This window comes from Orcinus orca, chromosome 11 (genome assembly GCF_937001465.1).
Source record: "Orcinus orca chromosome 11, mOrcOrc1.1, whole genome shotgun sequence".
In the NCBI taxonomy this organism is placed as follows: Eukaryota; Metazoa; Chordata; class Mammalia; order Artiodactyla; family Delphinidae; genus Orcinus; species Orcinus orca.
This window is the reverse complement of record NC_064569.1, coordinates 97,775,959-97,789,621: the sequence shown is the minus strand read 5'-3', so window position 1 is coordinate 97,789,621 and position 13,663 is coordinate 97,775,959. Positions and strand designations below refer to the sequence as shown.

At 54.7% G+C, this 13,663-nt stretch overlaps 1 protein-coding gene across 2 annotated transcripts in view; it reads right to left on the bottom strand.

Annotated features, from left to right (window-relative positions):
- PARVB (parvin beta) overlaps nucleotides 1-13,663 on the bottom strand; it is a 112,680-nt gene that overhangs the window by 23,043 nt on the left and 75,974 nt on the right. For both annotated transcript variants that reach the window (XM_033405211.2, XM_004279572.4), the window contains exons 5-8: nucleotides 8,419-8,559; nucleotides 6,575-6,690; nucleotides 3,399-3,457; nucleotides 535-554 (exon numbers count right to left, since the gene is read on the bottom strand). In XM_033405211.2, the coding sequence (XP_033261102.1) occupies nucleotides 535-554; nucleotides 3,399-3,457; nucleotides 6,575-6,690; nucleotides 8,419-8,559 (336 nt within the window). The remainder of the gene's footprint in view (nucleotides 1-534; nucleotides 555-3,398; nucleotides 3,458-6,574; nucleotides 6,691-8,418; nucleotides 8,560-13,663) is intronic.

The following is a 13,663-nucleotide window of genomic DNA, read 5'->3' as shown; positions in this document are numbered from 1 at the left end:
TTTGAGAACAGCAAGAGTTTATTATTACTAACGGTAACAGTAATAGAGAAACCAACACGAATAGAGAGAGAGTCAGGCCCTGGGCCAAATAGAGTGAACACTGATTGTCTCACAAAATCCTCTCAACAACCCCGAGGTCCCATCTCACAGATGGGGAACAGAGAGGTGAAGGAGCAGGCCAAAGGTCACCCAGCTGGGACCAGAGCCAAGGCTGCCTGACTCTAAGGTCTGTTAAGCTGGAGATTTTAAGGTGGAAAACTATATACGAAAATACATCCCATAAGGAAGGTCCCTCCGGCTAGCTGACTATGCTCTGTATTCACTGGGACATCGCCACCCCCCCTTTTATCCTGGTTCACTCCCTCCACCGTGCTTTGCTTATCCCCGCCCAGGCTCCCACAGCTCTGAGAAGCAAACCACATGCCAAAACCCACCCGGGGCCCTGCTGCCCCTGTGTGACTTCCTGGGGCAGCCCCACAGTGCCCGGCGACCTCAGACTCCCCAGCCCCTCTCCCCAACCCCTGGGTTACTTACCAAACCGACCCATCATCAACCTGCAAACAAGAACAGAGAGGACCATCAGACGGGCTGCTCAGAACCCCGTTTAATAAGCAGCACGGTAGAAGGTGGCGGAGGTGACCGGCAAGTCGGAGCCCCCTACTGCCCAGTCGAAGGGTTGTTTATATAAATGTAAGTCACATTGTGATAAATTCTCTCCCGCTCTAATTACAAACGAGAGGGGCTTATGTGGATTCTCACTGTTTGCACAAGACCTGCAGCAAATAGCCATGATTATTTAAACCACCCCTTTAATGCCATTTGGGGGCTGTTTAATCACGGGAGTGGTTAACGCAGAGAGCATTTTAGCAGAAAACGGGTCTTCCAGCACCATGAGTTTAAACCTTGAGTTTAAACTTTAAAATACAAGAGTGCAGATTACCCAGAGGTCACATTTCTGGGAACGAGCACGATGTACTTCCAAGGAATCACAAAACTAAAGGATGCTGGAGAACCACAGGCTGGGCCCTGATTCAAGGTGAGAGCTGAAACCACGAAGGACAGGCGGCTGGTTCCTCCTTGAGGATCTGAGATCACGAATGCCCTCTGTGTACTAGCGTCCTGAGAGGCAAAGAGACCTTTGCTTGATCCCCAAATCCCTCTAGACTCAAGTTCTTTGCCTCCATATCATTTAACAAAGAGTCTCTCGAGCACCTACTATGTGCAGGCCACGGAGATACAGAAATAAACACCGCATGGCCCCGCCCGCATGACGCCAGGCCACGGAGATACAGAAATAAACACCGCATGGCCCCGCCTGCATGACACCTGATGGTGAGAGAGACTCATGAGCCCACATTTCCACACAGCCCGCGTGCACCAGAAATATGACATACAGCAGATGCTATAGGAACTAAAAGGAAGGCAGCCACTCCTGCTTGGCAAACCGGGAGGGCTTCCTGGAGGAGGTGACCCATAGGACAGAGCAAACCTGGAGCCCGGGAGACCAGGCAGGAGGCTGGTCGGCCTCTGCTGGAAACCTCTCTCCACTATGACTTCGGGGTGCTCCCCCGCCCCCGAAATTTCCTGAGGGTCACATGACACTTCCCACAAGGCCCCTGGGTTGGGTTTCACATTTCTACAGACACAACCTCTCTTGACAGCTAGACCGCCAGCCCTCAAGGAGGGGAACTGCGTCCTCTCAGCCTCTGGGCGTCCAAGCAGGCCCTCTGCCCGAGTGCTGCTGTGAATCGTTGAGGCCACGCTCCCAGGGGCCGGCTCTGGTGACAGAGCTCCTACTGCCCCCCCGCCACCCTCTCAGGGCTCCCTCACCCTCTGCGAGACCGGGAAGGCCAAGCACAGCCTCTTCCCATCGCTGCACAACCCCCAACATGCCCCCCACCACGGGCCTGGCCGTTGCCCCCTTCGGTGGGCCATCTGCCTTCCCCCTCCCATCCAGGGTGACCACTGACTTGCTCTGACCCACAGAAGGTGGGGACACAGCATGCGGGGGTCCAGGGACCTGCAGCTGCCCTCTCACTCTCTGGGGACCCTGAGGGCACCGGGGAGGAAGCCCAGAGAACGAGAGACACAGGGAGGGACAGTGGCCCCCACCGGCCAGTACCACCCACAAGACTGCTGACCCCCTGTCAGCAAATAAAATGACCGATGTTTTAAGCTCCTTGGGTTGGGTGGTTTGTCACACAATGATGGGTAAGATGCCAGTGCGCCCCTGACTCCCCCAAGCCGCCCTCCTCCTGCTCTTGAATGGGCCGAGCGGGCTGCCCGAGGCCCCCCGTGCCGGGCTTAGCACCACGTCCCCCTCCCCCTCCCGTGGGCCTGGAACAGATGTGCGCACACGTCAGGCCGCACGCCAGGCCGCACGTCTCTCCCATCTACCTGACAGCTCCCACGCCAGGAGCGGTTTCCTGTGTCAGCTCGCTTCTTGAAAGACCATACATGAATTCATGACACAGTAATTAATCACTCCGTGAACTGAGCAGGTGGGTGAGCTCAGACGATCCATTTTTAATGCTCTGTTTCATCTGAAACAGGTTTAGTCGGGAGGCACAAAGGCAGTGAATTTTAAGGATACTTCACAGGGTATGCCTCCTAAAAACCACACGCAAAATAGAGCCATCTGATTTGCTATTTTCAACAGATCTGAAGCCTTTTAGACTTCTTAAAAATTGCCCTCTGGCCTTCTCGAAGAGGCAAGGGACGGCTCAGGACTATCTCATCAAAGGAAGATTCTAGTTTAGAGGCGTGGCTCCCTCCCCCTGACGGGGCTAAGACAGACGGCTAGATGAATCAGGACCACAGTTCCCTTGGACCATTCTAAACACCTCTCCCCCACCCGCCTCTCAACATTCTTAAAGCTCACCTTCCAAAATAAGGAGTGACAGTCCAAAGTCTTTGGAGAATAACTTAGTTCCAACATTAAAAACTTTGAAGTGTTTAGCATACCTACCATATGAAAGTTCACCGTTTTAAATTTTCCCTCAACCTTTTCTTCCTTATAAGAGATTCTGAATGTGCTGTTACATTTTTCTTTGTTTATTATTCCCGGTCTCTTTCCAGAGAAGATTTCAGGCAGCGTAAATAAGTTCTAATGCCTATGTCACACATATTTGATCATTTTTCTATTGGGGAAGAAATAAAAGATCTAGAATTTCTCATTTAAATACCAAACCAAACTGCTATCTTGCCCTTCATCAGCAAAACAAAAACAAAAACAAAACAAACTTTGAAGAAAGTGCACGGAGAATAGAAAGCTAGGGTGGACGCTTGCGATAAAATCCCATCTCAAGGTCAAGGAACATGGAGGGGAAAACGGGCCCCTGTGTGTGCGGGTCCCTGGCTGAAGCAGGGCCTGGGGGCAGAGCAGCGGGTCCACTTACTCGGTGGTCGTGGTCAGCTCCTCCGTGACGTGGCTGGAGTGCAGCAGGCCTTCCCGCTTCTGAAAACCCCAAAATGAACAAATAAATCAACACCTGGGCAGACAGACAGAGCAGGCGGGCAGCTGAGGCCGTGGACAGATGGCCCCAGGGCCGGGAGGCCAGCCTGGGGACAACAGAGAACTAAACAAAGGTTCGGCACCACACCCGAGCTATGCTCGGGGGATGGACTGCAGGGGACCACACGGGTGACCCTTTGGCGGCTGGAACCTGCCCCACCCCCGCCCCCCGCTCTCCTGCCCTCTGAGAGCTGGCAGCTGTGGGAGGTCTCAGAAGAAACATCTCCTCTCCCAAAGAACTCCTCGACGCCCTGCAGCTGGGAAAGGCGAAGAGCATGAAGGGACATACGTAACAGAAGGGAGGCATCGGATGAAACGACACACGTGCACTGGGTTGAACAGGGTCCCCCCGGAAGTCACGTCCATTCAGAGCCTCAGAATGGGGCCTCATTTGGAAATAGGGTCTTCGCAGATGTAATGAGTTCAGATAAGGGCATAACGGACTAGGGTGGGTCCTCCCCAGTGACTGGTGTCCTCAGAAGAAGAGAAAATAGAGACATAGGAACACGGACCAGACGGAAGAGGCCACGTGATGATGAAGACAGAGACTGCAGGGATGTGTCCACAAGCCCAGGACAGCCGAGGGTGCCGGCAGCCGGCAGAAGCTGGAGGAGGGAAGGAAGGACCCTCCTCTAGAGCCTGCGGAGGGGCCCTGTCGATTCCCTGATTCGGACTTCAGGCCTCTATTATGTGAGAGGACAAACATCTGTTTTAAGTCACCCAGTTTGTGGGATTTTGTTACAGCAGCCCCAGGACACTAACACGGTGTGCGACACACCTGTCCCAGAGCCCGGTAGGTACGAGAGGCAACGATGGTGGGGGAGAGGAGGGAGGCGGTGGTGGTGTGCCCAGACCTCAGGGTGGAGCGCGGCAGCCTGCTAACCCAACCGCCACCGTGAGCCCCTACTTGAATGCCTCAAGGGACGGGGAGCTCACTACCTGATGGGCAGCCCACCTGGACGCCTCTCGAGATCCAAGATCCCCACGCTTTCCTGAGCTCGGCCTCCCAGGGAACTCTCACCACTGGTTCTAGTGAAGGAAGAGCAGCCAGGCGTCGGGGGCCGTCAGCTTTCCCACGGCCTCACCCTGGCTGATTCTCAGGAGTGCCCACGGGGGACGGTGGCGGGGGAGGCCCGGAGACATTTTATCCACTTATTCGCACATCAAATGTGCATCAGGCACCCACTAGATACCGGGCCCAGGGCTGGGTATGGGGCAGACGAGACTGAATATTTTTAATTAATTAATTTATTTATTTTTGGCTGCGTTGGGTCTTCGTTGCTGCGTGCAGGCTTTCTCTAGTTGCGGCGGCGCGGGCTTCTCATTGCGGTGGCTTCTCTCGTTGTGGAGCACGGGCTCTAGGCACTCGGGCTTCAGTAGTTGTGGCACGTGGGCTCAGTAGTTGTGCTTGTGGGCCCTCGAGTGCAGGCTCCGTAGTTGTGGTGCACGGGCTTAGTTGCTCCGGGGCATGTGGGATCTTCCCAGACCAGGGATCGAACATGTCCCCTGAATTGGCAGGTGGATTCTTAACCACTGTGCCACCAGGGAAGTCCCAAGGCTGAATATTTTAAAAGTCTGTAGGAGAATCTCAATTTTTTGAGGAAAGCATTGCAGCTCAGGAAAATCAAGTGATTTCCCAAGGCCACACTGCCAGGTAGCAAACGCGACCCTTCCCTCACTCCATCCCTCCGCGAACTGACACACTTCTTACATCTCCCCATCTCAACTGGATAACCAGGCGCAGAGGGACAGGCCAGGGGCAGCTCTAAGACCTGAGACCAGCCAGTCCCCGGGGGCCTCCCCTCCCCGCTTCATCCCGCTCTGGGAGTGGCCCAAAGAGTCCTCCTGTGACCTTGGTCAAGGAAGGACGCGCCAGCGAGTGTTTGCCCGGGCGAGTAGAACGTTCTGCAAACCCCAAAGATTTTCTTGGACCAAAGTGCAGGCCTGAAAGGAAATACCCCAATTACTGAGCTGCAGAGTGTTCCTAGGGCCCAGAGTCTGACGTACATGGGTTTGGGAACCATATGCTCATGTGTCCTTGGGAAGCCTTTCCCGGCCGACCATCCTGAGGGTGGCAGGAATGGTCCCCTGTCCCTGACACCACCACCGACCACAAACATTCCCCTTTAGGAGGCAAACGGGGCCAAACGGCAGGTAACCCTCGCCTGAGGCCAGAAAGGAACATTCCTGCCCATCAGGTCAGAGCCAAGCTCCCGGGGTAAACGGAGGGGTCAGACGGCTTCGGAAAACACAGGAGCAGCCAGAGCCTTGCAGACCGCAGAGACCACGGGACTGATAAGTTTAAAAACCAGAGGAGAGTGTGGAGCCGGACATCTCCAGGAACAGAAACACGAGAGACACCCATGTTCCGAGCGTAACCTCGACGCTCTGGCAGACACAGCTGATCCTTTGGGACCCGAGCACCCTCTCCTCATCCAGTGTCCCCGGTAACCAGGGCGAGGGGAACAGGGACACAGCAGGTGCTTGATACATGCTTACTGGACAAGACTGCACACACGAAGCCAAGGCAGGATCTGTGCCCCTGAACGCAGGGGAAATCGACAAGAAAGGTGTCTCCACCTCCATCAGAAGGACCCTGGCTCCCAGTTACGTTTTTCCAAGTGGAGCAAGAGAGTCGACCCTCAAAAACATGATGGGGGATGATGGATGTCATTGGGAGGGAACAGAGAGAGGCTGTGATTGGGGTACTGGGGTATCTGTTTCATTCCGCTGGTCTCAGCCCTCTCCAGTGACTAATAAGCTCATTCAACAGGCCTGAATGCTTTGCAGGGAAATGAATGCTCTTTTGCAAAATGTGGAAAAGTGAACCTCCACGCACTCACGCCTTTGAATCTGCCTCTCTTCAGATCAACGCCACTGTTTCTGCTCCATCATTTACTCTGAAGCCAGAGTAAGGCATACATTTCGTCAAGAGGAAAAAAGAGAGGGTAGTCTCTTAACGGGAAAAGGAAGAAAGTATGCAAACTAAAGGAGGAACGAGCACCGGAGCCTCTGGGGCAGAGCCGCGGGCAAGCCGACCGCCGGGCTGGCGATACTTACCCGTATGACCACCACTTGCACGGAGACGTGTTCGGGAAGGCGGATCGGGGCCCGGAAGTGCATGGCCAGGGCCACGAGGAGGTGGAGGATGGCCACCAGGTTCTTCCCGTGAATCGCTAGTCGGGGAGGGAGGAAAGGGGCTGCTTTAGATCATGAGACAGGAACCCCGAGCCCACGTTAAAAGGCGGTGAAACCAACAAGGACCTAAAAGGCGGTGAAACCAACAAGTATAGCATGGGGAACTATACTCAGTATTTTGTAATAACCTATAAGGAAAAAGAACCTGAAAATATATATATATATATGTGTGTATAACTGAATCACTTTGCTGTACACCTGAAACTAACACAACATTGTAAATCAACTATACTTGAATTTAAAAAGGAAAAAAGGGGGCGGGAGGGGGAAGGCAATAAAGACGCTGAGTGAAAATGAGACCTCAGAGGAAAACCACGGGCAGAAGCACAGCCCATGGAAAAACGGAGAACAGCTGATGAACAGCCTGGGTGAATTAGTGCTGGCTTCTAACGTTTTCTTTCCTGTTGACCTCAGGTGACTTATGCAAGCACTTTCAAAAGCATGTTGTCTGTAAGAGGAATGAACTGGGTGGTGAAGAGAGGGAATGAGCAGGAGGATACAGTCAGCGCAAGAGAAGCGAAAAGACTGGGGAAAAAAGGTCACCTGGGCGCTTACCCACCACGACGATGTGCATCATTACCTCGGGTGCTTAAAAGTTCTCCCTCTATGCGATCAACCGTCTACACAGGGAAGGCTATGCAGGGCAAACGGTGCCTGCGGGTGTTAGACGTGCCTCCTGCCCCACCTAGGGCCCTGGTTACCAGCCCCGGCCACTAGCTCTCCTCTAGGATGTGGACGGTTATCATCATGCCGTCCAGGGCTTTACTGATTCCCCTCCCCCAGCCCTGCAACCCAGGAGGTGGGCCTGGGTCTGTCCTAGGTCTCGATGCCAAGAAGCCAGGGGTGAACCTGACTGCAGCCTTGGTCTCACCCAAGAACAGGGGCCCTTGGCGGCAGGGAGAGCATCTCAGCCGCTCCGGGCGGCCCTGCCGTGGGGACGGTGCTGGGGGAGGGCAGCAGGACAAAGCCCTTTCCAGTCTGTCCTGGCCGGTGCCTCACTTTTCTGGGTTTATGTCCTGCCTGGAAATACTGTGATGCCACGTATTCCCAACGCCGGTGCTCTCTGAGACATACACCGGGGGCCGGCCTGAATCACCTTCGGAGGACCCGCATCGGTGAGTCACCAGTAGCACAGCTCACTGGGTGTTGGTGCCATCGGTATCCGGGGTGGAGAGTCCTTCCAAGAACCCCACGGAGCTTCTTCCGTCTTATAACCCAAACCTGGAAGACTTCCGCTGGAAGTCTCTCTTGATCCAGAAACGGTGCCTCTCCGCCCTGAAGCTTGGGGAAACCAGAGCACTGCCGGCGTGACTAAGTCCCTCACTGACACACTCCTCCTCTCCTGGCCACCTCCCTCAGGGCAGGCATGTGAGCGGATTGGATACACGCGCTACCAAACGTAAAACGGATGGCTAGTGGGGAGCAGCCGCACGGCACAGGGACATCAGTCCGGCGCTCCGTGACCGCCCAGAGGGGTGGGATGGGGGGTGGGAGGGAGACGCAAGAGGGAGGGGATATGGGGATATACGGATGCATATGGCTGATTCCCTTTTTGTACCGTGGAAACTAACACACCATTGTAAAGCAATTATACTCCAAGAAAGATGTCAAGAAAAAAAAACCCCACAAGGCCAGACAGGAAGACGAATGACACGGCAGGAAGCTCAGAGGCCGGGCTCCCCTCCCCCATCCCGGCGGCCACTCACTGTCCACGGTCCACTGGAGCGCCCGGCCGTGGGGCCGCAGCAGCTCCTGCACCGCCTGAAGCACTGTCTGCAGCTTCTGCTTCTGCCCTATTTCGGACTGGGTCACCTCGGCCACGTTCAGCTTGCAGTCTGCCAGTTTTTCTGCAACAAGAAGGACAAGGGCAAAAGGCAGAGTGTCAGGAAAAGCCGGAGGGGCTCAGGGCCGCCTGGTCAACCGGCCACATGGAGGTCTCCCCATCCTCTGTGGGGCTGCAAAGTGGAGCAGGTCATCGCCAACAGCGGGGACTGCCAGGATGCTGAGCCACGGAACTCTGAACTTTCGAGTCACTCCTCTTCCTTAGAACATCACTCCAGCGGGCTTCCCCTGGTGGCGCAGTGGTTAAGAATCCGCCTGCCAATGCAGGGGACACAGGTTCGAGCCCTGGTCTGGGAAGATCCCACATGCCGTGGGGCAACTAAGCCTGTGCACCACAACTACTGAACCCACGCGCCACAACTACTGAAGCCCGCGTGCCTAGAGCCCGTGCTCCGCAACAGGAGAAGCCACTGCAATAAGAAGCCCGCGCACCGCAACAAAGAGTAGCCCCCGCTCGCCACAACTAGAGAAAGCCTGCGCGCAGCAACGAAGACCCAATGCAGCCAAAAATAAATAAAATTTTTTTTAAAAACAGAAAGAAAGAAAATCACTCCAGGATGAAAGGGGGGCGGGGAGCTCAAGGATTAAAGTGTGGGCGTCCCACCCAGGAACAGCATAGGCACAGAGAATGAACAAGATGATTCAAGGTGCAGCTGGGAGGTAAGGAGGTGACCTGCGGGGAAGGGACCAGAGGTGAAGAGGCTGGGCCAGTGGGTTCCCAGAGGGAAGAGAACTTTGGTGAGAAAACAGAAAGGCCCTCAGGGGTTGCCTCAGCCTCCCTGCACTCATTCGCTCCCAATTCTTCTTTCTCTAACAGCTGGACCCCACGGTAAGAAGGATTATGAGATATTCAGAGACCTGTGACAATTTTCTCACCAAGAGTGAGCGGGGAGCAGTCTGGAGGAGCTGACGAGCACGGTCACATCTGCTCAAGATTCATTGACTGAAGCTGAATCCCAGCCCCAGCCCGTGCGCCTTCACTCCCCTCCGGAGTGGCGCAGGAGGGATGCCTCACCCCACACCCGCTAAGGGGCAGGCGAGGAAGGCTCCCCAGGCGTCCCACCTATTCATTCATTCCAAGACTCGGGGTTCCCCGATAGATCTCCTCTGCACAACAACAGAAGCCACGTCATAGGACACGGCGAGATCAGGAACCGGGAGGGTGATGACAAAGTGCTGGGCACGGAGCCTGACGCGCTGTGAGCCGCCGGCACACAGCTGCTGCCAGCACTCCCCAGCAAAGTTCTGTGGAAGGCGTTTTCTCCGGAGGCCCCTGCTCCGTCAACACTGTCTCCCCCATCCTCCCCTCCCTCGATGAGAACAAGAACAAGCAGTTTCGATATCCCCCCTTCAGGATCCTCTCATGACACAAAAACATCGGCTGGGCTCAGGGTTAGTCCAATCATTCATTCATTCCTTCGCTTATAAAACAGTTACTGAACACCTACTGTGCGCCAGGCACTGTCCCAGGACCAGATGCAGCACAGACATGGGAGCAGAGCTCTAGTGGGGAGTCAGCCACACCTGAAGAACCTCGGCTTGGGGGGCAGGGAGTGCTCGCGGCAAAACAAAGCAGCTCAACAAAGGAGGGAAATGGTTCCTGTTTACGCGTTCTGATTCCCCCCATCTGTTTCTAATAGGTCTTAGTGGAATCATCCACAGCTGTCTGCCCACATGAACACCCCCCCCGAAAATACACAGCACGTCCCCAGGTGCTCAAAAGCCAGCGACAGGACGGAGCAGGGGCCCCTGGGGGAGGAAGGAGGGTTGCAGAGAGCCAGGTGGTCCTAGAGCCTCGCCCCGCTGGGAGTGACGGGGAGCCCGGCACATCTCTGCTGTCCCTGCCGCCAGCCAAACCTGGTTGCCATGACGCCGGGGGGAGGAGGAGGCGTGCACGGAGAAGGGAAGGAAACGGTATCAGCCTGCTACAGCTGCCGTAACAAAGTACCGCAGGGTGGGTGGCTTAAACGGTGGAAATTTGCTTTCTCACAGTCCCGGACGTCAGAAGTCCAAGATCAAGGTGACAGCAGAGTTGGTCTCCCCTGAGGCCTCTCTCCTAGGCTTGTAGACATCCTCAGCTGGTCCTCCCTCTGTGTGTGTCTGCATCCTAGTCTCCTCTTTTTTTTTTGGCTGTGTTGGGTCTTTGTTGCTGCGCGCGGGCTTTCTCTAGTTGCGGCGAGCCGGGGCTACTCTTCGTTGTGGTGCGCAGGCTTCTCACTGCGGTGGCTTCTCTTGTTGCGGCTCTAGGCGCTTGGGCTTCAGTAGTTGTGGCACGTGGGCTTCGTAGTTGTGGCTCGCGGGCTCTAGAGCGCAGGCTCAGTCATTGTGGCGCACAGGCTTAGTTGCTCTGCAGCATGTGGGATCTTCCCGGACCAGGGCTCAAACCCGTGTCCCCTGCATTGGCAGGCGGAGTCTTAACCACTGTGCCACCAGGGAAGCCCTCCTCTTCTTATAAGGGCACCAATCTGATGGGTTGAGGGCCCACCCTAACTTCATTTTAACTTTAAAGACTCTGTCTCCAAATATAGTCACATCCCGAGGTCTTACGAATTCTGGGGGGGACGCAACCCAGCCGATAACAGAAACCAAGGAGGCTGGCCGTGCCTGGGTGCCGCCTGTGGCTGCGTCTCAGGTAACTCCCCCAAGTGGGAGAGAACGAGGCCCTTGGCCGCCCTCATCGCCAGCATCACGCTGCCCGCTGATGGGACTGCAGGGGCAGCTCAGGGTTTTGGCGTGGCCAGGACCCCTATCTTCCTAGCATGGAAAGGACAGAGGAAGATGGGGCGGATTCTCAGCGGTGGCTGGAAAACATGAGTGATGGCCGAATGCGGGGCTTGAGCACTTACTACACAAGGAAGGGCTTGCCTTTCACGAGGAGAAGCGTGTGCCATGAGTCAGAAGCATGACAACAGCCAGCCCGGGAGCTGCCTCAATGCTCCAGCGTGGGCGTTGTCACTGCCCACAGGTGGCTCACCTGGACAACACTGCAAATGCAGGAGAGTTACACCCCCTGAAACTTGCCCTGGCAGAGGGTCTGGCAGCTGCCCCCGGAATCCACTCTTAAGGAGAGGGGCGCATCAGGGGGCCTACTAGTGTAGTGACTCACAGCTGGCCAAACCCAGAGGTCTGTGCTCTGTCCTCATCGCCCTCACTCCTGCCTTCTCCTCCTCCCTCCTGGCTGGACCCTCCAGATGCCTGTGCTGGCCCTTCCTCTGACCACTGATCACCCCCCCGGGCCCAGTCCCCAAACCTCTTCTCTCTACAGATGCACAGAAGTCAGCTTTGGCCTGGCATTCGGCCAAAATCTCCTATTTCGTTTTAGCTTCTGCCTTTGAAAAGTAAAGAGCTGAATGCCTCCATCGGTATCATTCCTGGCAGCCCTGGGCCCCAGGATCACGTAGGTTACTAATGCATCTCATCAGGGTAACAGCACATCATTAATACGACCAGTGACGTTCTGTTAATATCTGGATATTCTCTTCCATTGTTCTCTTCTTCAAACAGTGGTATGTCAAAGCATGACACACAAGAGACTTCAGAATTGCCTATCTAGGAGTCCTTATGCAAGATATTCAAACAGGATGGAACTGCAACTACGTCACGCTAAAAAGGCTGCCTGAGCCAAAGCCAGCCTCTCGTTAGACCTCACAGATCACAAAGCGGACGTAGCAGGACTCAATGACAACCACAGCCACTGCAGAGCAAGTACCGCATCTGCTGGGGCCAACTGAAGAGGGGACCAAAAGGATGTGCCTTGAGCAGGCAAGGCCTTCTTACAGGGTCCTGGCTCTAAGACACCCCTGACACTCTACTCCAGAGAGGGCACTGGCGTCATCTACAGGCATCTAAGGCTGAGATGCAGATGCACATCCAGAGCTGATCTTGTGAGCCTGAGAGACAGACTTCCACGACTACAGCACTAGGTCTAAGGCTTAGGGATACAAGGTTTTCAAGTGACTGGGTGAGTGAAGCCACAGCTCCATGTAAAAAGCATCAGAAATAAAAGTGTTAAGTGAGCACAATGCTCTTATGTTTGCTTCTGAAAATATCAGGAAGTGTCTCCTTTGGGCAGTGAGCAAAGCAGCAGTTCAAAGGACTGTTTCAATAAGCAAGCATCGTCACCTACAGCCAAGTCTTCAAGTCCAGGAGTCAGAGGGAAGCTAGGTCTTTACACAGAGAGGGAGGGAAGCTGATAACCCAGGGCAGCGTCACCATCAGTAGAATCCTTGTGGGCAGTGCCAGCCTAAGAGCCATGCCTCCTCCGTCCTTCTCTGCTGAAAGTAAGTGTCCGTCGTCACAAATGTCTGGTTCAGTGACCTCGAGAGCAATCTAGCACCTGACAGTGCTGAGAATGGCTGGACCGATGATACACTAGGAAACAACAAAGCTCTAACCAACATTTTTTTTTTTTAAGATTTTTAAAATTTTTTTATTCTTTTTATTTTTGGGTGTGTTGGGTCTTTGTTTCTGCACGAGGGCTTTCTCTAGTTGCGGCGAGCGGGGGCCACTCTTCATCGCCGTGCGCGGGCCTCTCACTGTTGCGACCTCTCTTGCTGTGGAGCACAGGCTCCAGACGCTCAGGCTCAGTAGTTGTGGCTCACGGGCCTAGCTGCTCCACGGCATGTGGGATCCTCCCAGACCAGGGATCGAACCCATGTCCCCTGCATTGGCAGGCGGATTCTCAACCACTGCGCCACCAGGGAAGCCCCAACCAACATTTTTAATAATAAAATTGTGACAGTTACTAAACGATCTTGATAACATTTCAGATTTATTCTTGTACTAAAGAAGTTCATTTTAAGATGGGGGTTCTCAGCTTAGATGAACAGAGATTTATTTAATTCTTGGCCCACGGCATTCAGCCAAACACAGAATTTGGAACATTCCCTCTGGGTGAGGCCACCCGGTCCCACGGCATTAACCATCTCTGCACTGCTGGTCTCCACCCTTACCCTGCAGCTGACGCGGGCAGGATGGGTATCAGCCCTCTTAGCAGATGCACCACCCACCTCCTCATCCCTGCCCACCACGCCACTCCCAAGGGCTTTCTCACTCACCAGCTGTTCAGGCCACAAACCTGGCCAGCAGTCTTCATGCCTCCATCAGCTT